Here is a 24,074-nt window from a genome sequence, read left to right as displayed (position 1 = left end):
TTTACATTAATGCACACAGAGGAGTTATTACACTGAGAGGGTGGTTTAAAATATCAGTTGTTAAAAAGCTTGCTCTACTTTATTTGTGTCCTCCAACCATTACTCATCAGGATCATAAGTACAGTTAAGTTGGGGCTAGACATGTCATGCCTAGAGTTAAAAGTCAGGGTTTGGAAATGAATGGAAGTCCCTAAAATTCTAATTTTGCATCTCTGTATGTCTGTCCCCTCCATCTGTCTATCTTTCTAGTGGGAAGACAGAGTACCAGACAACCAAGGCCAATAAAGCCCGGCGGTCCGCCTCCTTCGAGAGGAGGCCCAGTAGACGCTACTCCAGACGAACTATTCAGAGTAGAGGTTAGTGGTGACAAAGCTTCCACAGAAATGGGCACATATGGCAACACACCACACACATACACACAGGAAAACTCATGCAGTGAACTTGACACTTCATCTACAAGAGAAGATATACATGCCAACATGTCATGAACCCTAAAACGTTCTATAATTATTTGTGTTTTTTACACACACACACACACACACACACACAGAGTTCCACTCTATGGAGTTCAGACTGAGAGTGAACAGGCAAACACAATAAGTGGGATTACTTTTAATTTAATTTTAATAATTTTTTTAATCCCACAATGCTAATGCGGGTCACACATGTTTGTTTTATATGCCCAAAAATGTGCATGCATATGTACAGGATGCTTGTATCTGATTGTGTCTTTTTATGTGAATATAAGCCCAATGTAATGCTTTTCAGGGCATGATACGCTGACTGACTGTCTTCTCTCTCTGTGTTTTTGCAGGACTATGTAAACCCCAGGAGTAAGTACACCGATATCTGAACAGTGTGTTTTTTACTGATTTAATTACAACGTCTGATATGGGACTGCGCAGTGTAGCAGCTCCTTTCAGAGGAACACCATTCAGTTTTTCAATCTACAGTTCTTTGGTTCATTATGGACATATGCTGTCATCAGAAAGTAATGTTCTTGTGATGGTAAGAAACAGGCAAGATATATACCCACACACACATTAGATATGCCCAAAAGGAGTTCGTGATTCGGTAATTGCTGTAACAGTAGTTGCGTTTCCATCCAACTGTTTTTTATGTGCATTTGCAATTTGCGCACAAAAAAACCTGAGTGGAAACACCGAAAATTTGAAAAAATCTCAAAATACCGCAAAAAGATTTTTACTCTTGGAGGAGGTGGTAAAGTTGATGTATCAATAAAAGGTAAATATGACTAAGTGCAATGGAAACAGATTCAGCAAATAAATGATGACATACAGAAGCCACGCGACTTAAATGTCACCCAGCCTTCTGCTCCACTTCGAAGATGAAAAATGGTGGCAGACGAAAACAGCAGGCATGTGTGGACCAATGAGGAGATTGCAATGTTCCTTGAATTAAAACAAGAAACAAACATAAATGCCAGAACTCTTCCAAGAACACAGCTGTAATCCATCCATCCATCCATTATCCGAACCACTTATCCTGCTCTCAGGGTCGCGGGGATGCTGGAGCCTATCCCAGCAGGCATTGGGCGGCAGGCCATCACACAGGGCCCCCACACACACACACACACACACACACACACATTCATACCTAGGGGCAATTTAGTATGGCCGATTCACCTGATTTACATGTCTTTGGACTGTGGGAGGAAACCGGAGCACCCAGAGGAAACCCATGCAGACATGGGGAGATCATGCAAACTCCACACAGGGGACGACCCGGGACGACCCCCAAGGTTGGACTACCCTGGGGCTCAAACCCAGAAACTTCTTGCTGTGAGGCAACTCTGCTAATCACTTTGCCACCGTGCCACCTCATAGCTGTAGCATTAGTTGTTTTTTTTTTATTTTAAATAGTTATTTATTTATGTTTTATTACCCCTTTTTCTCCCCAATTGTACTTGGCCAATTACCCCACTCTTATGAGCCTCTTGGTCTCTGCTCCACCCCCTCTGCTGATCCGGGGAGGGCTGCAGACTACCACATGCCTCCTCCAATACATGTGGAGTCACTAGCCGCTTCTTTTCACCTGACAGTGAGGAGTTTCACCGGGGGAAGTAGCATGTGGGAGGATCACGCTATTCCCCCCAGTTCCCCCTGCCCCCTGAACAGGTGCCCCGACCGACCAGAAGAGGCGCTAGTGCAGTGACCAGGACACATACCCACATCTGGCTTCCCACCCGCAGACACGGCCAATTGTGTCTGTAGGGATGCCCGACCAAGCCGGAGGTAACAGAGATTTGAACCGGTGAGCCCCATGTTGGTATGCAACGGAATAAGCTGTAGTATTAGTTGTTCAAAACTCTCAGTTTCCATTGTCTGGTGTGCTCTCCACCACCAAGCTTTCCATCACATTTTTGACTGGTGCTCTTCTAATTACATCTTCACTGGGCGGAATGGTGACCCAGTGGTTAGCACTGTTGCCTCAAAGCAAGAAGGTCCTGGGTTCGAACCACAGGCCATCCCAGGTCCTTTAAGTGTGGAGTTTGCATGTTCTCCCCGTGTCTGCATGGGTCTCCTCTGGGTGTTCCGGTTTCCTCCCACCATCAAAAGACATGCATGTTAGGGTTAATACAATGGAAAGAAGAACTGGAGTTGGTCCCCGGGTGCTGCAGCTGCCCACTGCTCCTATACAACAAGATGGGTTAAATGCAGAGAACAAATTAATTTTAAGAATACAATTCGATGTATGAATACAATGTTGAATAAAGTGGCTTTCATCTCGTTGTGCCCTCTTCTTCTGCAGTGGTATAATGGCACCTGAATGGAGGATTATCTTGATGAACCAACTCCTAATATTCGCATAACAGTAGTGGATGGAAACGTGCATAAATTTGCCTTTTTTTTTTCTTTTTTTTTGCCAATTTTTTGAAAATTCAGTTAAAATGTCTGATACATATATTTGGATGGAAACCCTAGTGAGTGTTTTGATCATCAAATATTAATATTGGTCCTTGTTTCAGTGTAGCGATCAGTTAACTTTAAGCTAGGAACCAACACTCCAGTCTACAGTGTCCGTCCGATATATGGTACATTGTAGAAATGTGCCGTTATCAATGAATACAGGACTGACTATTTTGAGTCATAATGTTAACCTGAACTCCATAAAGCCATCTATTGGTGTGAAATCACAAATTACTGAGGACAAATCTTGGCCACATAAGCTGAAATTAATATAAAGAAGATATCAGAGGAATACCATATTTCAGGCTTTACATTTGTAATTTTCTGTACTGTGCTATAACCAGTGCATGAGGTGTTTTGCAACACAGCAAGATCACACACACTCAATCTGATTCATTCTTGACACAAGACTCAATGCTAATCTTGTTACTAAAGGTTAGAGGTGAGCAGGAGACCATGATGTCACTCCTAGCTATAAACTGTCACTGGGTCAATTGTCTAAAACCATTCAGAAATGTGAATAACCACATTCCATAAATATGTTGAGTCTGATTGGACAGCCTTAAACCATGACAGTTTAGGGTTCATTTAATTCTCGGAGTAAAGTGGGGCTGCTGTCACTGAATTGTATTGTGTTATGGGCTTGGGTATAATGTAGATTTACTTACCAAATTTTAAGATTGGCGTAATCTTAAATGGGGCTTTTGGAAATGTTATCAAGGCCTTCGTAATGACAAAATAATGGGGTGTAAAAACTGCTGATTTATATATTTATTCATTTCCTAAAACTTTTTTTTCTCCTTGGTTCTAATTGGCATTTGGAGTGAAAATAGCACACACATTATTGAGAATTATTTTGTCTGTATGATAAAGTCTTACTTTCTCTCCCTCACCAGGATACTGTCAGGCAGTCCACACAACAATGGAGTTAGTGCCAGCAAAGATGTCAAGGTGAGTAACAAACTCAAGAAATGTTTCTTAACCAGTGTTTAATCATAGTGGGACACAGAAAGGGACAAATGGAAAAAGGTGGGATTTGAACCCATAGCAACCATTAGGCTACATCATGAGACAGGCTTAAGACATTACGTAACTTTCACAACACCATCCCACAGTGTAATTAACCAAATTGTATCAAGGGTAGCATCTTAGCTCTGTAGTTTAATTTTCTCTTTTAAACTCTTCCTCCTGTTTTTCTTTTCTCCCATTCTTGACTGAACCATCTGCCCCCCCCCCCCCCCCAACACACACACACACCCTCCCATTAGGTTGCTCCCACTAGAGGGGCCTGGTCAGGCCTGCCTGTGGTTAACCCTGCCTCTGCTTCTGCTTGTGCACCAATGGAGATTGAAGCTCTGCCCAGGAGTCCTAAAGGAGAGAAAAGAAGGTGGGTGATTGGGGAATTTTAGCTTCTTTTTTTTCTTTTAGTTGAATAGAAGCTTTCTTTATTCTCTCTCTAGATATCTCCTTATCGCTCTGAACTTCTTTTTTTTTCTTCTGTCCATGTACACACAAAGCTCGATTTCAGTATACTACAATTAACATATATATTTTTCTGGTTGTGGTGGCTCACCCAGTTCTCAGTCTACCTCCTTGGGGAGTAAATCAGCTCTACTCTACTCTGAGCTGGAGGAAGCGGCTGGATTGTGAGATGTGTGTGTTTTTTATGGTCTAATGCCATAAGGGTGTTAACATGGCTTATCCTCTGACCCACCTTGCTGTTACCAGGTGTGTGTGTGTGTGTGTGTGTGTGTGTGTGTGTGTGTGTGTGTGTGTGTGTGTGTGTGTGTGTGTGTGTGTGTGTGTGCGTGCGTGCGTGCGTGCGTGCGTGCGTGCGTGCGTGCGTGCGTGCGTGCGTGCGTGCGTGCGTGCGTGCGTGCGTGCGTGCGTGCGTGCATACATGTGTGTAGTACCCCAGAATTTTGTTTTGTGCAGATGATTTCCCCAGGATGTGAGGACATTTCTGGCAATCAGATTTAACACTGAGATGACATGATGGAATGACAGACAGGGAGGCAGAGAGACAATCGGGCAGGTTATAGATCAACCAACAGAATGCAGAGACAAGCAGACAGATTTCACAGACAATATGTAGGTGCGCAGACAGAACCCAGAGAGACAGATGGACAGAACCCAGAGAGCTCGACAGGCCACAGATGAATGGCTTCACAACCAACATTTACAGCTAATGGACAGAGCAACAGATGCACTGCAGATAAGACAGGTGAGCCTCTAGACAGATAATACAGGCAGGAAGGCTGGCGACAGACATTTAGCAGACAGACAACAGAAGCAAGTAGAGACAGGCATAGCATGGAGACAGCTACCAAATTAGCTCGGTATAGATGGATGGAAAGGCAGACAGCAGAGAAGACCTACCATTGGGCTAACGATCAAAAATGTATACCAATTCACCTCACTTCTCCTCTAAAGTATTGTAGCTTTTGTTGTTTCTCTCCTCATTTCTGCTTCAAAAACTCATATCTTCCTCTCTCCCCATCTCCTCCCTCTCTATCCCCCATGGATTATTAGGCACTGGGGGAGATCTTCCTCCAACTTCCTTAGATATTCAAGACAAAATCGTTGCTGCCTCCAAGCAGATTGTGTGTGGGTGTGTGCATGAGTGACTGAGTTTGTGAAAGTACTTATGATTTTATTGTGTGTATGTGTGTGTCCTTGTTAAGCTACAGTGGTGTGAAAAAGTGTTTGCCCCCTTCCTGATTTCTTATTTTTTTGCATGTTTGTCACACTTAAATGTTTCAGATCATCAAACAAATTTAAATATTAGACAAAGATAACACAAGTAAACACAAAATGCAGTTTTTTAATGAAGGTTTTTATTATTAAGGGAAAAGAAAAATCCAAACCTACATGGCCCTGTGTGAAAAAGTGATTGCCCCCCCCCCCCCGTTAAAACATAAATTAAGTGTGGTTTATCACATCTTTGGAAAGCTGAGTTCAATTTCTCTAGCCATACCCAGGCCTGATTACTGCCACACCTCTTCTCAATCAAGAAATCACTTAAATAGGACCTGCCTGACAAAGTGAAGTAGACCAAAAGATCCTCAAAAGCTAGATATCATGCTGCGATCCAAAGAAATTCAGGAACAAATGAGAAACAAAGTAATTGAAATCTATCAGTCTGGAAAAGGTTATAAAGCCATTTCTAAAGCTTTGGGACTCCAGCGAACCACAGTGAGAGCCATTATCCACAAATGGCGAAAACATGGAACAGTGGTGAACCTTCCCAGGAGTGGCCGGCTGACCAAAATCACCCCAAGAGCGCAGCGACGACTCATCCAAGAGGTCACAAAAGACCCCACAACAACATCCAAAGAACTGCAGGCCTCACTTGTCTTAGTTAAGGTCAGTGTTCATGACTCCACCATAAGAAAGAGACTGGGCAAAAATGGCCTGCATGGCAGAGTTCTAAGACGAAAACCACTGCTGAGCAAAAAGAACATAAAGGCTCATCTCAGTTTTGCCAGAAAGCATCTTGATGATCCCCAAGACTTTGGGAAAATACTCTGTGGACTGAGGAGACAAAAGTTGAACTTTTTGGAAGGTGTGTGTCCCATTACATCTGGCGTAAAAGTAACACAACATTTCAGAAAAGGAACATCATACCAACAGTAAAATATGGTGGTGGTAGTGTGATGGTCTGGGGCTGTTTTGCTGCTTCTGGACCTGGAAGACTAGCTTTGGTAAATGGAACCATGAATTCTGCTGTCTACCAAAAAATCCTGAAGGAGAATGTCCAGCCATCTGTTCGTGACCTCAAGCTGAAGCGCACTTGGGTTCTGCAGCAGGACAATGATCCAAAACACACCAGCACGTCCACCTCTGAATGGCTTAAGAAAAACAAAATTAAGACTTTGGAGTGGCCTAGTCAAAGTCCTGACCTGAATCCAATTGAGATGCTGTGGCATGACCTTAAAAAGGCGGTTCATGCTCGAAAACACTCCAATATGGCTGAATTACAACAATTCTGCAAAGATGAGTGGGCCAAAATTCCTCCACAGCGCTGTAAAAGACTCATTGCCAGTTATCGCAAACGCTTGATTGCAGTTGTTGCTGCTAAGGGTGGCCCAACCAGTTATTAGGTTTAGGGGGCAATCACTTTTTCACACAGAGCCATGTAGCTTTGGATTTTTTTTCCCTTAATAATAAAAACCTTCATTTAAAAACTGCATTTTGTGTTTACTTGTGTTATCTTTGTCTGATATTTAAATTTGTTTGATGATCTGAAACATTTAAGTGTGACAAACATGCAAAAAAATAAGAAATCAGGAAGGGGGCAAACACTTTTTCACACCACTGTATATCTGTGAGGAACAATTTGAATGTTTAACCTTAAGAGTGAGGACATTTTAGCCTGCCCCCACTTTTCAAGTCTGTTTTAGGGTTATGATTTGGGTGTAGGATTTAAGGTTAGAATTACAGTTTAGTTTAAAGTTGGTGTTGAAATTAGTGAAAGGTTGGTCATTTAGTTCTGATGGTTAAAGTTAGGGTTATGGTCCAGGGAATGAATGTTTTAAATAAGGGTTCTCACAAGTATAGAAGAACAGGCATGTGCCCATATGTGTATGTGTTTATTGAAACAGCTGAGAGAATGGAAAAGGCATCTCAGCATACACATGTTGTGTATACATAGGCTGCTTAGGCAGTTCTAGACTGGTCAGGTTAAATTCTCCACAGGAAAATATCTTGGGTAACTTTGGGATATTAATTGCGAATTTATCTATTTATTTATTTATTTTATCTAAAATATATATATTTGTCTTTGCATAAAAATCACCCAACCGCAACATTCTTGAAATTCACAAACAAGGTTTTTTTTTTATCCGAACTCACAGGTGCTGCTTGTAAAACTGCGTGCCCTGACAACTTTTGAGTCACCCCGCACTTTGCTTTTGTCTGCTTTTGTGTGTGTGTGTTTGTGAGTGTTTGTGTGAAGACATTATTTGAACATTGTTTTGTGGTTGTCCCTTGCCCCTCATTTAAAACCAGTCTCATCCAATGTGAGAAAATGGATTGTGAGGGTGGGCGGTTTTGTATTTATATGCCTTCATTTTAATTTCTACATATGTATGTCTTTCTGCACTTTGTTGACTTGCGCATTTGCATCTGTTTGTATGTGTGCACGTGAGTGCTTGTGAACTATGTATTTGATTGAATGTGTTAGTGTGATTATGTTTTTGGCTGTGTATGTACTGCTGTTTCTTGTAAACGTATTATTTGTCCAATCTGTTCCAGTGCTATGATATATTGAGGCTAAACGGCAGGCCAGGTATGTACACCCTTCAAGTCAGCCTTGCTGTAAGCTCATGCTTAAACCAATCAACTTTGATGCATTGGGCGGGCTTTTATGATTCTTATTGTTGGATAAGCTCTCTTTTGGTGGAAGATTCTGCTATGATTATGTGTGTCTCTTGAGTTGATCAGCATGTGATCCCAAGCTAATCAGTTCTGAAAAAGATGCCATGATTCCAAAAGATGTGTTCTTGGATCTCGGAATCAGGAATTGATGTGATGATCAATAATTAAATGGATTTGGATCTATTTTCTGTTGGGACTCTTGCTTATCTTTTAGTGCTTGGGTGTCTTGCTTGCTTAATCATCCAATATAATTCATGTATTCAGTGCTTCTTACCACGAACCACTTCTTCTCTTTTGAATCGAACTCCTTACCCCACCACCTTTGCACAGATGTGCTTCGATGTTGCTCTCTCCTGATATCATAGCTTTGAACTCCAATAGGAAGTAAGAGTTGGTGATGAAAGGCAGGAAGTGGAAAATGAAGTGAAGGAACGTGAATGACAAGCATCGCACTTGTCTTTCTCTTTCTCTTGCTGTTTCTTATATCACCAAGTGAGAAAGAAAGTTGTAGTTGTTATGTTTTTACCATAGGTTTGTTTTACTTTAATATATTTTTAGACCTTGTAGTTGGACAATGACACCCTTAAAGCCCTGTATTCCTTTTTCCAGTGTAAAACCACTAATCTTATTTTTAGTCCAGATTTCTGGGAAAAGGCTGGTTAAGTTCCTATTCAGACTGATACTGTTAACAGAAAAGTCCATTGCCAGTCAGTGATACTAAGAGGATTGCCTCTTAGCTGTAGAGAATGGGCTCTTTAACCTTTTTGCTCATGACCCTTTAAATCAGGATTCAAGAATCTTATTATTTTTTACCCTACTTCCTACCCAAATAGTTTCACCTGTGCTAGAATAGTCACTTTACAGATGGTATTTCATTTTTTACCTCTGATTTGGGCTCATGAGGACGTAATGAATTACAAAGTATTTTTCTTTTTTGCTTTGGAAACCTAACTTATTAAGTATACACCTATAAGCTGCATTGGTGTTTAGAGCTAAAGTTGCAGAGACACTGCTATAAAGCTTTGCGGAACTCCTCTGCTGATAAACAGTTTTAACAACACTGATAAGCTGCCTAGAGTTCCTGTATACTTTATCAGTGCACTGCGGTCATTTATAGTAAAGCTACCTCTGAGATTTTGTGTATGTTTTTAGCCATTTGCAAAGGTTTACTACTGGTGTAGTTTTGAGGCAACAAGAAGAGTCCTTGATTAATTGTTGGTCTTCCCTAATCCTCTGGTCTAGTCCTCAAAGCTATGGGGTGTATTGTTTTCTGTCTGTTAAGTGATACATGAACGCTTGCGTTTGGATTTGGATTTAGATAAGTTAGTTGGTTCCAGAGTGACTAATTCCTGCGGGTCATAAAATATGATAGGCCAGTCTGTCAAGCACCAGCATTAGAATTGGAACGGACTTGGCTCTTCCTCACTCCCCTCTCTCCCACTCTTTCTTCCAAATTCAGCGTTGATTTTGCTCAGAAATGCCTGACCCTTCCATGTCCTGATAATGTTGCCAGTGTCTCTTCTTTCTTTGTCTTTGTCGCTCTCTCTCCCTCCATCTGTCTCACTTCATACCTCTCCTCATTCATTAATCTCTCCATTTCTGCCCTGTTCTCTTTGAATATCTCCCCATTTACTAATGAATAAATGGAGCAGGACTTAGCACACATCCACGAATGTACAATGTAAAATTTATTCTGTTATTGTTTGACGTTTACTTCTTCATTAATTCCAAGCCATACCATTGGGAATTCATTGACCCCTAACGTGAGCTGTCTTCAGTCATGGGGCAAGTCTCTTTGAATAAGAGAAATTCACCCAAACAAAATAGTCACATGTTTTTGCTGATCTTAATTTGAACAAATAAATGAAAATGAATTGTTTTAGGGTGAATTTTCAGTACTCCACCACAAAATGTTTCCAGGTTGGCTCTGTATTTCGCTCTATTTCCTAGTTTGGTTCTCATTTGATGCTAATATTACCTTATGGCATCATATGGCTGGCTGCATACATCCTTCAACTGTCTTGTCATGTTGCTGCCCTCTCTTTGACCCCTTCTTGCTCTCTCGCTCCTGTGCACCACTCTAGTTCTTTCTCTTGAGTTATCATTGTGTGCAGATTCTGTCTTATTCCATTACTTATGAAAGTAAACAAAAGGGTGAGGCTTAGACTTGCTGAGCACAAATGGCTAACTTTATGTGGATTTTTATTATTAGCTGCAATCAGCAGCTCTGTAGCTCACTTTGTCAGTCGGTCGGTCAGTTGTTTGGTTAGTCCACAAAAATTTCCCCTCCCTGTGGTGGCAACAGTTTTTGCCCTAGGAGGCTGAAATTTGGCATGGAGGTCATGTGTATGTGTGAAGGTGTGTGTTTGTATTCATGCCAATTGGCTAAAAGGGGGCATGGAAATGGAAGTGACCTATTGCAAAAAGGCATATAACTTCTAAATGACTTGCACAAGCTTTTGTGGAAAGGTTGGTCATGAGCCAAAGGACAGCTAATTAACTGTTCATGCCAATTGACAAAAGGGGTGTGGCAGTGGGAGCGGCCTATAACAAAAAGGCGCATAACTTCTAAATCAGGGGTGGCTAACCATGTGCCGTGGAGAGCCATGTGTATGCAGGTTTTCATTCCAGCTGGACTTCAATCCAGGTGATTTCACTGATTAGCAACCCTTCAACCAAAGAGGAAGAATGTATCAGTGAAATCACCTGGTGTGGAGTTGGGTTGGAATGAAAACCTGCATACACATGGCTGTCCATGGCACATGGTTAGCCACCACTGTTCTAAATGGATACACGTAACATGGCTAAACTTTGTAGAAAGACACACACACACACACACACACACACACACAGCTAGACATACACAAACAAATACACACACCATTTTGCCACATCCCGTTTCATACCTTATGAACCATTTGTCTTAGGAATCCATTAATGATGCATTTATGATGCTCCTGGAAGTTTATAATAACACATGATGCCTAAGAGTGTAACATTTTTAGCTGCAACCAGCAGCTCTGTATCTCGTTCTGTTGGTCCACCACTTCATTGGTTCACAAAAATCTATCCGTTCATTGGTCCACAAAGCTGTGCCCACCCTATGACAACCACAACTTTCTACCTTTGAGGGTGAAATTTGCCATGGAGGTCGTGTTTGTTAGGTTGTGATTCGTGAATATCTCAACGCATGGATGCATGCATGTACGTGGTTTCAGCTATTGCGAATTTGTGCTTGTTAACTTGAGTCTAGAAGGAAAGATTCAGAGGGAAAACCAATTAACCCACTGACAAGTTATATCTGAACAAATCTCTCTAGTTTATCATGGTATTGGAGGGGGGTTATGCTCTCTAGCCCTCTAGCATGCAGCTAAGTGAAGCTGTTAACATAAGTAAAATCTTCCAGCTGGGGGCTTGCAGTACAGAGTATATAAACAAAGGTTTGACGTTACCCATGAGACATTTGCCCATAGGGGTGCAACAACAGGTCACAGAACCACCAGGGTGATTCAGTCAAGTGCTGATGTCACAAGACGGGTCACAGCACATTGAAGGGTATGTACTCTACGCAAGGCAGTGCATTGCAGGCAGCATTGCTTAAATGGACTGCATTTATATAGCGCTTTTCTAGGCTACTGACCACTCCAAGTGCAATACAATGTATGCCTCACATTCACCCATTCACACATACACTGATGGCGGAAGCTGCCATGCAAGGCGCCAACCTGCTGATCAGGAGCAGTTAGGGGTTCAGTGTCTTGCTCAAGGACATTTCAATATGCTCTCTGGAGGAGCCGGGGATCGAACCAGCAACCTTTCGATTACTAGACAACCCGTTCTACCTCCTGAGCTTAGTAGCCTCCTTCCCACTTCTAGACTTAATAACGCTAGCCAGATTTAGCTACTATCCATATCCTTTCATCTCTTGTAAAATATCACAGAAAGTTCAATCAGTTCATTTGGACTCACCTGAGCATGCATAAAGACATCTTGGTGGTATTTTGATCTAAGCAACCTTTCGGTTGTCCGCCCAGACCAAACTATAATCATCCAGCCGGTCCTGGAATTCAGACCAGTGACCCTCCTTGCTCTATTGGCTCGCTTCTCTTGACTAAGGCTGTAGTTTCTGATAAACAGGTAGTGCTTAAGATCCTGTTTACTGAACATTTCATAGAATGGAGCTGTCCTCATTGCTGACAATACTCCAGAAGAGTGGCCACCAGGTTTGTCATTGTTAAAGAGCTTTGAGAAGCCTTTTTCCTCATGTGTACATGTGCGGCGTCCAGTGTCATACAGCATGCTGACCGGGGACCTCACCACACCTCCTCTGCATCTTTTTCTTGTTGTCTTGTGCTGCTATTTTAGCCAACAGCTATGAGCTGACCATGTTTTAGCTCTCAGAAGTCAACAAACATATCAGCTTTTAGCAAGAATGGTTGCGTTTCAGATTTTAGTAGTCTGATTAACCCCCCGGTGGTTAATCGTGAGGGCTGCAAACTACTGAACATGATGAGAGAAATTTTATCAGTCCTCATACTGAATGTATGTGGAAGCAAACAGATTAACAGTGCAAAATTTCAAGGACAACAAATGAAAGCTACAAAAGAAAAAACAGTATGTTAAATTCTTTAGATTGTATAGCAGCACTATATCGTAGTACTAATATGGTGTTTAGGAGGGGGAAAAATAATAGAAATTAAAGTAGGGTGGAGGTAAAAGAAAGGTGCACCTTTTCCCCCCTTTCTCCTTCATTATCCTCCTGCTCATCCTATCCCATTCATCAGTCCACACCATCTCCTCTACTCATTACTCTTTTCTTTCATTTGTTCCTTTTCTATTCCCTCACCTCCAGTTTTCCTGTGTTCCCATAACCAAAATCCGTCCTCCTTTTTATCCCTTCATCTACCTCCTTTTTCATCCCCTCTTGTTCCTGCCTCTCTGCCCGCCTCCATCATCCTCATCCTGGCACTTCCTCTGCCCCTCTCAGGACCTCACCCATTTCTCTCACCCGACAGCTATCTCACCCAGCAACCATCTCACCCAGCAACCATCTCACCCAGCAACTGTCTTACCCATCAGTCATCTCAACCGCTGGATTAACTCAAATGGGACGGAACACCAACACAAAGGACGATACCGGTTGATGGGGGGAAAAAAAACATTTTCGAATTCATGGCTGTGGCTGTTCCACCCATTTTGGACATGAATATCAGTGCACATGCACTCAAATACAAGTGAAGACTCAAAGACAAACTATCTTATTCACCAGAGACTCACTCCGCAAACACACACTACTTGATTACACCACACATAATCACCACTTTAGCTGCCTTACAGGCTCACACTGTCCCAGTTTTGCCACCTTGCTGTTTGAAGGTGAAACTGACCTTGTCCTCTCAGATTCCTCTCTGTCCTCCTGTCCTGTACCCCCTCCTTTCCCCCTAATCCTTCCCTTATACTATGTTTCCATCATGCCGTTATTGTTATCAAGTTGTGAACAAAAAAAAAACCTGAATGTAGAAGTGTCTTTTTTTTGGGTGGGGGGTGTGTCAAATGGATAAACATTTAGATTATGCCATTCTTCATTTCCATTGAGCTATGTTTATTGAAATTTGGAAGTTTGGAGATTAGAACAGCGGGGTGGAAGCATTGAAATATAGGGATAAAATCCTAAACATTTCAAAAACTGACACTTGCATGAGGTGAAAAAGGTTACGTTACATGCAGGTAGTTATAATGCGATAGAGAAATGGAAGTGGAATTTTGGACAAAAATGTAATTGCAAGCAGTATTTTTTTTCAAACATCCATCCATTCATCCATTATGCAAACCGCTTATCCTGCTCTAGGGTCGCGGGGATGCTGGAGCCTATCCCAATAGTTATTGGGTGGCAGGCGGGGAGACACCCTGGACAGGCCACCAGGCCATGACATGACATAGTCCTTTGTAGAGACTTTTGAGTTTCTCAAAAACCAGCTAATGGAAACACACCTGATGTGCGTTTGACTTCTTAAAAAAATCAATCGACGCTTGGATGGAAACATGGCCCTGGTAACAAACTATCTGTCTCATCGCTTTCCCACCCCCATTCTTTCCCTCTCAATCTCTTCCTCTCTTGTTCCATCTCCTAACCTCAATACCTCCTACCACACTGTCAGTGAAACTACCCCTTGCCCTGGCAGCTGATCTGCTACAGTCTCTCTTTCTCTTTCCCCCTCCTTTCTTTCAGCCTTTGTCTTCCTCATCACCATCCCTCCTTCCACTGAAGTTAAAGTCACCAGGTTAACATCTGGTTAAACTGACTTGCTGGGGTGAAACGGTATCGACCACCAGGCTTTGGAGTTCACCTCCACTCTCATCTCTGTCTGAAAACAATAGGTCTCATGTCTGCTGCTGATTTTTTTTCCTCTCCAATTAATGTTATTTTGTTTAATATATTCCATACACTACTATTGTACATGTTGAAGGAATTATCAAATAACTTCATGAGTCACCAAATTCCTATTTACTTGTTTTTCTACTGAATATGCTTGTGCAGCATTTCAGATGTTACACTCTTAAATGGAAATTTAGGTTTGAAATTGATGGGAAACAAATTACATATTCAGTGATCTGAATTGACTTAATTTAACCTTATCCGTTTACTACTACACTGTGCATTTGTTCGAATTAAGTTTTATTTTTTATATGTAGCTGCAGTGGTATGACAGTTCAGTAGGTCATAACACTATATTCAAGTTAATGGTGTTTTGCTGAGATGTACAGAGAGAGAGTTTGGTCTACATGGCTCACCAACGACACCTCTGCACATCTATTAATTGCACAGCACAACCAATGAAGATGATTTTATGTAATTATTTAGTATACTGTTTACATCGTAATTGTGACTTTTTTTTCTTTTTTCTTTTTTTTTTGTTAATCTATGCAATCTCTAAGCTTGTTTAGGGCTCATGATAGAGGAGAATAAAGAAAGGCTCACAGCCTAATTCTGCTGTTTGTATGTGTTGGGTGTAATAAATGTATGTGTTGTGCTATTTTATGTCAGAGGTTCTCATAAATGTAACGACGACTTTGAGGTAAGCAGCCTTTGGACTTCCTTCTGTTATTTATCTCCCTGTCAAATGTTAGCCAAGGAATATGTATTGAGTATGTTAACCTAGGTTAAGGGATGCTGGTCAACAGCTGGTGGGTTTGTGCACCAGCAAGATTCATGCCAGATGTTGGTTTGAATTTGAATGTGCAGGGTGGTTTCAGACAAAGTTGAAGTCTTTACCTTTATGAAAAAGTGTTCAACAGTGGAGTTGTTAAGCATTTGGTCCATCTGTATTTTCTCTGTACTTTTAATTTTTTTACTTTTATGTTTTCTTTATTTTTAAACGATGACCCCCCCCCCCCCCCCCAAGTGCTTTGCTAGAGTCACATTAGTGTACTGGTACTGGGTACTGGCCACAAGGGGTTTTGTCTTGTGAAATCTGACACCCCATCACCACACACACACACGCACGCACGCACGCACGCATGCACGCACACAAACACGAACTAACAAAAATCAACCCAAATTTCCCTTTAGATCTCTTGCTACTTTTGTTTTGCCACATCTTTTTTGTTTGTCAGTGTAAATGTGTCTTAACAGTAGTGTCGACTACCATGTTACATGACACTGAGTTGCCACTCTCAGTTGGTATGATTTTTATTAACATAAGGGTTGAATTTTTCCCCAGTCTGCTCATCCCTCCTCTCTCCCCTGCCTATCTTTGCCCTAAGAGAAGGGACAACTCATGGTTTATATTACATGGCGTGTGTATGTGTTTTCTTGTTTGATCCGGGAATCTTCAGTATTTCATCTGTGGGACCTCCAGGCAGCTCCAATCTCTATTCTTCTCTGCTCCACTGTGTGTGTGTGTGTGTGTGTGTGTGTGTGTGTGTGTGTGTGTGTGTGTGTGTGTGTGTTTAAGCTTCATGTCTTCTTCAGGCAGTATGTAGTAATATAATTCTCATCTTCCACTGTGGCTGGAGGCTGCAGTGGTATGAATATCTCACAAAGTAGATGGAAGAGCCTCCCTCAAAAACCCCCTGCATCAAATGTCTGGCTTCAGGATGACTTTGATGCTGGCAATATGACAGTTTCATTCCCACACAAGTTATTTTGCTCAAGACTTAAGTATCGGTTGAAGCATGCTGTCATACTCGCAGCTAATCTTTGATTTTTTTTTTCTTCTTCAGGATCTTGTTTTTGAAAAGTTTTATTCCCATTAATTCCTGATGGGAGTTTTGTGAGATTCTCACATTAGAAGTAAATGGAAATGCTTGTCTGATAAACCTTTTTTGCATATGTAAATAAATCTATACATATTTAAGATCACTAGTGGTGGGGCGTCCGGGTGGCGTGGCGGTCTATTCCGTTACATACCAACACGGAGATCGTTGAATCGAATCCCCGTGTTACCTCCAGCTTGGTCAGGTGTCCCTACAGACACAATCGGCCGTGTCTTCGGGTGGGAAGCCGGATGTGGTCGCTGCACTAGTGTCTCCTCTGGTCAGTTGGGAGCGCCTGTTCAGGAGGGAAAAAGAACTGGTGGGAATAGTGTGATCCTTCCACGCGCTACATCCCCCTGGTGAAACTCCTCACTGTCAGGCGAAAAGAAGCAGCTGGCGACTCCACATGTATCAGAGGAGGCATGTGGTAGTCTGCAGCCCTTCAGGGATCGACAGAGGGGGTGGCGCAGCGACCAGGATGGCTCAGAACAGTGGGATAATTGGCCAAATACAATTGGGGAGAAAAAAGGGGGAGGGGGAGATCACTAGTGGTAAATACATGGCATAGTTGCAGTCATGTGTCTTTTTTCAGGCTTTTGAAAGAGTAATAGCTCAAAACTTATTTTAAATTATCTTATTGTGAATGTATTTTAATTCCAAATGCAGATTTCTCTGTTGCTGATAGATACAAAGAAATATATTTGGTGGAGGTCCATTCAAATGTAAATTTAGAAGTCACTAAATTGTGGTTAACCTTAGAAAAATGTTTTAATAGATGATTACTAACTATTAATGAAGGGATTCTGATACCAACCAGCTGGTGTTTTTTATGCTGCATCCATAATAGAAGTTTTTGGAGTTATATTTCATGATCTTAATGGTAGGGTCCTGTCACCCTGGGCCATTTTGACCAACTTGGGAAAATTCATTTGCATCCTTTGAAGGCCACAGGTGAGTTCTGCAGTTATTCATCACATGAAAACCTGTGGTCCACTTTGTCTGTATGTTGACAGAACATCATTGTTTTTTTGTCCCCCATTTCTGCCACTCTCTCCCTTTTCTTCTTTCTAGTGTGCCGACAGTGGCTGACCTTCTGGAGACCTGTGCTGATGATGTCATCAGGACTTCTGTTCCTATGGTGACAACGATAGAGGAGGCAGGGCCAAGCAGCGCCCCTTCCACTTCCAGCATTGTGGGCGATGATGGGCTTTCTCTCAACGGTGGGGCTATGGAGAAAAGGGCAAAATGCTGCACACACAAATCTAATGCAATACAGTCTCGGTGTGTTAAGTTGGGGTTATGTTGAAAGTATTACAATATCAGACAAAAGACATGAGTGCAGTATAACCTCACATTTTGGATTTCTGAGGGGAATCTAAATGTCTACCCACAAAGATACAACCGTAATCGTAGGGGTGGGTTCTGGTGAAATATGAGCCCCGGTTTGGATAAGGGGCAAGTAAATGTGATAAGGTGCTGGAGAAAAAACTTATCCTTTAGTAAAAACATTTAATGGGCTTTTCTTAGCCATTTCACAAAAACATTTTTAGCTGTCTTTATGGCACCTATATGAGAAGAAGGGTAATAACCAAGTGTTCGCACATCCAGAAAAAAAATTAAGGTGCAAGACAAAAATTGCAAAACAGAACAAAGGAGTGAGGTCTGTGCACTGAAATGCTCCCAATACTTATTTTATTCAGCAACTTTTAGATATCTCAGATCTTCCTCGGGCTTCCTCTAAATTACCTGTATGAGAACTCACAACTGTGAGTGTATACTTAAATTCATCTTCTCCAACGCTTGCACACAAACAACCCCAACCATGTCTCACATTGGCCTACAGACTACACACAATTTGCTGTTCCTTTGGTCTGCATGTTTATTTGCGCTAAAGCTCCATTAAGCTGATGACATAGTGTCTGATGTTTGTGTTATTGTATATAACTTTGAGAATCTAGAGATGGCAAGCCTGTGTAATGTCTTTGGGTGCTACTTAAAACACAAGGGATGGCCTTTAAACTGTTTACTGTTTATAATAATCTGTGCATGCATGTGTGCGCTCTTTAAATTCAGTGTTACTGCCAAGAATTGCATGAACATATACTGAGATCATTATTTGATAATTTTATCTATGTGTCTTGTGTGTAATATTTATGCCTGTCTTCCTTTGTGTGCCGTTCAACATTACTGTTGACTAATCCATTTGCATAGTTCATTATTTCAGGTAGTGTGTGTGTTTGTGTGCATATGTTTGCACACGTTTAAGTTCAACAAAATTATAGACTATTGAATTCAAAGATTATTTTTAGGTGTGTGTAATATTAATTCGTTTGTGTGGTTTTGTGTATATACTTTGTGTGTGAATGTATGAATATGTCCATAGAAGCAGCAGCCCGTCTGAAGCAGCTGGAATTGGAGAGCAGTCCTCTCCCTACTTCTCAAAGAGCCAACATCAATATCAACATGGCCATGAACAACCAAGTGGGTAGTCATTTCTGTGGTGTATTTCATATCTATGTTAAATATACATTCAGCATCTCTAATATTTATTTTATGGGTCTGTGTGTGTGTATTTGTAAACTTCTGTGTGTATACATATGTCTGTACATGTATTTGTTCGTGCTGGTGCATGCCTTTGTGTGTGTGTGTGTGTGTGTGTGTGTGTGTGTGTGTGTGTGTGTGTGTTTGCGCCTGCCTGCCTATGTGTATGTGCATCTGTGTTTGCATATACATGCATTTGCACGTGTGTGTGTGTGTGTGTGTGTGTGTGTGTCTTGTCAGGAGGATGTGTTGAAATTGACGGACAAGTATAGTCTAAACAGTGTGGGCAGTAGCCCAGTTGTCACTCCATTGCGCCCCCCAGAGGATCTGAAAAGTAACATCCTTAAAGCCCAGGCCGAGGCTGCTGCCCTTAAGGTGAGTGATTCTACATCCCTCCCAAAATAGTTGCTAAAAGAGAAATGTAATAAAAATGGGTAAAGGCTCACACATAATGTCATCATACTGGAGTGTTAAAATGCCAACCGAATAAAAGAGTAAAAAGTACAAATTTTGAGAAGGAATTACGGTTCAGTGAAAATATCCTGTAAGTGTTGAAAATAAATTGGTTTGCATTCTTTTGTTGTACATTGTTATGAGTCAGTGTAGTAATTTCTTGCAGTTTAGTATATTTCTTCCTCCATATGACCACTATATAAAGTGTTGTTCCGTAAAGCTGGGGGAGGAAGTTTTTTTTGCGGCATCATTGGGCAAAAATTTAATAGTAATGTTTCAGCATATTGTAATTCAAGTGGTCTGAGTGAAAACTAGACTTCTGCACTTCCTCCTGGCTCCGTATTCAGGCTTTAGAAAATCGAGCCCGGGACAGAAGCTTTTAGCCGATCATAGGTCATTTCAGAGAGTCTCTTGGTTGTTCTACAAATGGAGTTACATGTGAACGCGATCAATTTGTGTCCTCCCTGCCCCGCTGGTCGCTAGTGGTTGTAACCCTAAAAATCAACAAGACCACCAATGGCTGCTGCAATGTGAAGCACTTTGGGTGTCTAGAAAAGTGCTACGTAAATGTAATGATTATTATTATTATGTAAAAGTGTATATTCATATGTACATTGGCTTGCATGGCAAACCTCAATGAAACTGACAGCTTCATTAACAATCGCCAGACTCAAGTATGTGCTAATTTCTGACTTTCATTTGCTCTCTGACTTTTGTATGTCTTATTTTACGTGTCTGTCCATCTGTCTCTCTTGTCCTCTCCAGGGGTCTTTGGAGGAGCGTGCTGTCATGGTGGGAGATAAAAACTGTAATTTGCAGGAGGCCGCCAGGTGTGAACCTATAGGGTAACATACAAAAATATTCACTATCAATTTGCTTATAGGCAGCACAAAAAGGCTTTATCAAATATTTCAGCTTTTATTATGAAGGACAAATTGGCAGTTTTCAGAAATGTTAATTGAAAATAAATAAAAAAAACAAATGACACATCAAAGATTCCAATGATTCACGGGTTAATTAAATTGTTTTTCTTCTCTTTGAAAAGGAACATTCTCAGCTAGTTTTAACACACATAATGGCGGAAACACACATACACACACCATAGTTTGTTGGACCGTCGCGCTCCTCAACAAGGCATGACTGTATTGGAATGTGACAGGGCTTCCTTCTCTCCTCCATCTTCCTGAGTCACCCCAACAGAAAATACACTTAGTCAGCCAATCACTGTTCACCCTGTTCTTTAAGCTGATTAGTTTCTTGAATATTTATGAGGCTTCTTAGCATAATTGGTATGACATCACCCACTAATTCCTTAAGGTCTCTGAGGCTTGATTGACATGCATGGACAGTGTTTGGTTTGTTATTCTTTTTTTTATGAGATGGCCAGCTTTTGGAGGAAAACAAACGGAATACAAACAAAAAGAAGTAAAACATTCCCACCTATGAATCATTATCAGCAATGGCAACTGGAAAGTTGGCCAATTTAATTGTGGCTGTTGCTGTAAGGAAAAGTGGAATAATAGCAACATGCTGTTGGTTAAAAGTTCAAAAATATTGGAAAAAAAATTGTGAAAGTCACCACATATAAATCATGTAAATCACAAAGGTATTTCGATAAATGATGTCTGTCTGGGAAGGCATTGATAATACTTTTAATATTTTTACTACTGGTTTAAACATTTTCTCCCCTTATTTTTTTCCTTTTCCATCCTTTTCCTCTTCAATTTTAGTCCCCAAGTAGACTTGAATTGTGAGCACAAAAGGAATAGATTCCGTCCTGTCATGTGCATTATGGTTTTCATATGTCAATCAGACAACTCCTCCGGGATACATGTTTTATGAGCCAAAAACTGAATACACTGATTTTCTTTCTTTTACCCTCTTATCATTCTCATTGCAGAAAATTGACAGAATATCTTCTGCCACACATACACAAATTCACATATCACATAATGCTCAATCAACCCCATGGACAGTATTCTTTATAGATAGAGAACATGTTTTTGTAAAGAAAGGTTCAGAAACAAAACTATTTCCCCACACCTTCTATTTTTCCCGCCAACACATGTTGCGTCAGTGCTTTAATGAGCATGTACTCAGAGCGTAATACAAGGCTATGTTCCATTTCAACCTCAAGTTAGGCAAGCCATTTAACTGCCATCGTCCTTTTGTGTGTCTCAGTAAGCCTGTGGGTGCATTTGATGCCTTTGTCTATAGCTGCCTTTATGTGTGTGTGTGTGTGTGTGTGTGTGTGTGTGTGTGTGTGTGTGTGTGTGCGCGCGCGCGCGTGCGTGCGTGCACCTCCAGGTTAAAAGTGTGTGGTGTAGGGCGTATGGGCAGTAACTCGTCCCTGTCTGTGAGTGCTCGCCCAGACCGGCAAGACTCCTGGGACCTGCTTAAAACAACCACGCTCATGTCATCTGCAGGTGCCAGGTCAGTATGTCACTCCACTGTGTATAGTTAGAATCTGAATGTTGTGTAAGGTGGTTGTTTAGTTTAAATGATGAGGCAAACATGTACTCTTTTGTGGTGATAATGTATGTGCATTTTTGAGAGCGGGAGAGAAGAGAGAGAGAGAGAGAAAGATTAGTGAAGAAGGGTATCTGTGACAGTGCCTGCGGGTTCCTAATCCTCCTGGGAGGACTTGGACGCACACACACACACACACACACACACACACACACACACACACACACACACACACACACACACACACACGAAACAAACATATACACAAGCCCTTTAATTGTCCAAAACAACCCCCCTCCCCTCTTTTTCGGACATAAAGGGAAGAGAGGATGAAAGCAAGAATGAGGTTAAAAAATTAGAAGTTACAAGGGTAGATCGAAGAAAGGGGTGAGGATAAAGGGAGCTGGAGGAAGGTAAAAACTGGGACACGCCTAGATTAGAACGCCAGCCTGCTTTCTATTTAGTTGTGCATATGTACCGCCAAGACAGATTCCTGCTGGCATAATAAGTATCTATGATGAGTATGTTAAACACCCAGGCTACATTTACATGGTAAGCTTAGTACATTCACACCAATAGGCCACACATCATAGTATGGTGCAGGGGTTTTCTTCCACTGGAGACAAAGGTGGTGCTCGTCCTTACTGTACTTTGCTGGCATCTGCTGGAAATGATGAGTAATGCATTTTCCTCTGTGCACGCTTAGCTTGACATGTCACACATACATGTCACATGATTCGTGTTCTGCCTGGATACTGTTGCCGTCAACACTTAATAAGCGTGTGCAGGAGATTACACGCGCCCACTCAAGCATGCACAACAAGTTGATGAGCAATTAACAATAGTTTTATGGCTCCAGGGTCATGGTAGTGACAAACACACATATTCATGCTATTATTTTCTTCCTGGAGATTGTGGATTCATGTTATTATAATGTACTAGCATTGCCAAGGGACCAGTTATTTGGGTCTTTTTAATTAAACTTTAAAACATTGATATTTGATGAACATACAGCAAATATACCAAGGAAAGTAAATGTTCTCTAAAATCTATAATCATAGAAATATAGTTTTGATAGCAATTGCAAACATATGACAGTTATTATACAACCATCTCAGGTATGATTTTTTTTTTTTGTCTTTTTAAATCAAAGTTATTTCTGTTGGTTTTTCTCTCATTTGGTCTCTCTCTTACTCTCTATTTTTGTTCGCTCTGTTTCTTTCTCTCCTCCACTTGTTTTCTCCCTCATTTCTCTCCTCAGTGTTGAGATGCTGGTTGAAGATCTGACTCCCTCTGTACCCATGATGCCTTTAGAGTCTGCCATTGAAGGGCTGGCACCAAAGGTAACATCAAGCCCCTCATGAACTGTTAACTGATGTGGTTTTAAATCAACAGCAGTATAGTTACATGTTACACTTTTTAGAAAGTCTTAGCCACAAAGTGTCACTAATTAAATTCTTCATTTGCAAATAACATAAATAGAATAGACTGAATAGCACCATAAAGATTGGCTCAGCACTGAAACCTTTGGGGCACATGGCAGTACTACATGGCGGGCTTGACTAGTGTGAACATGCTCACCTACCAACATGGCCACTGAAGTGAAGCTTCTCGTGTAGCACGGCAGTTGGTTAGCGCTTGTGCATGTGAGTAGGGGCTACAAAATAGTGCGTTGCTGGGACTCCACTTTCTAATGTGAAAGCAGTTTAATCCTGAGAGGATCTTTTGTCTATTCAAACCTTGGGGTGACCCGATATTTTTTTTCTATATCACCCTGAGCCATTATTGTGTGGGTGTGTGACAATGGTATGTGTCACCCAGCAGGTGAGAGCAGAAGAGGCGGAGCTGCCGACGAATGCCCCGCAGTCTGACAACCTGATCGACTTCAGTGATCCAGCTCCTGTGGTGAGTCTAAACATTATTCACTCAACCAGTGGTAAATCATCTGTCATTGCTATATTCCTTTGTTTCAGATACATTCCAGATACTTTTTATTGATGAAATCTCTTTGCTCCCTTGCCCACTGTATATTACTAGATACACAGA

General features: G+C 41.4%; 1 protein-coding gene across 1 annotated transcript in view; it reads left to right on the top strand.

Moving 5' to 3' along the window:
- The window catches only part of epb41l5 (erythrocyte membrane protein band 4.1 like 5), a 73,878-nt gene that overhangs the window by 46,296 nt on the left and 3,508 nt on the right, over positions 1-24,074 (top strand). Inside the window, exons 13-23 of the mRNA XM_056288997.1 lie at positions 250-356; positions 815-833; positions 3,827-3,881; positions 4,199-4,317; positions 17,637-17,785; positions 18,949-19,046; positions 19,347-19,481; positions 20,325-20,404; positions 21,867-21,992; positions 23,290-23,371; positions 23,853-23,933. Coding sequence (XP_056144972.1) covers positions 250-356; positions 815-833; positions 3,827-3,881; positions 4,199-4,317; positions 17,637-17,785; positions 18,949-19,046; positions 19,347-19,481; positions 20,325-20,404; positions 21,867-21,992; positions 23,290-23,371; positions 23,853-23,933 — 1,051 coding nt within the window. The remainder of the gene's footprint in view (positions 1-249; positions 357-814; positions 834-3,826; positions 3,882-4,198; positions 4,318-17,636; positions 17,786-18,948; positions 19,047-19,346; positions 19,482-20,324; positions 20,405-21,866; positions 21,993-23,289; positions 23,372-23,852; positions 23,934-24,074) is intronic.

This window comes from Lampris incognitus, chromosome 11, assembly GCF_029633865.1.
Source record: "Lampris incognitus isolate fLamInc1 chromosome 11, fLamInc1.hap2, whole genome shotgun sequence".
NCBI classification, from domain to species: domain Eukaryota; kingdom Metazoa; phylum Chordata; class Actinopteri; order Lampriformes; family Lampridae; genus Lampris; species Lampris incognitus.
Note: the sequence above shows the minus strand (reverse complement) of the source record. Positions and strands in the feature narration are given on the sequence as shown.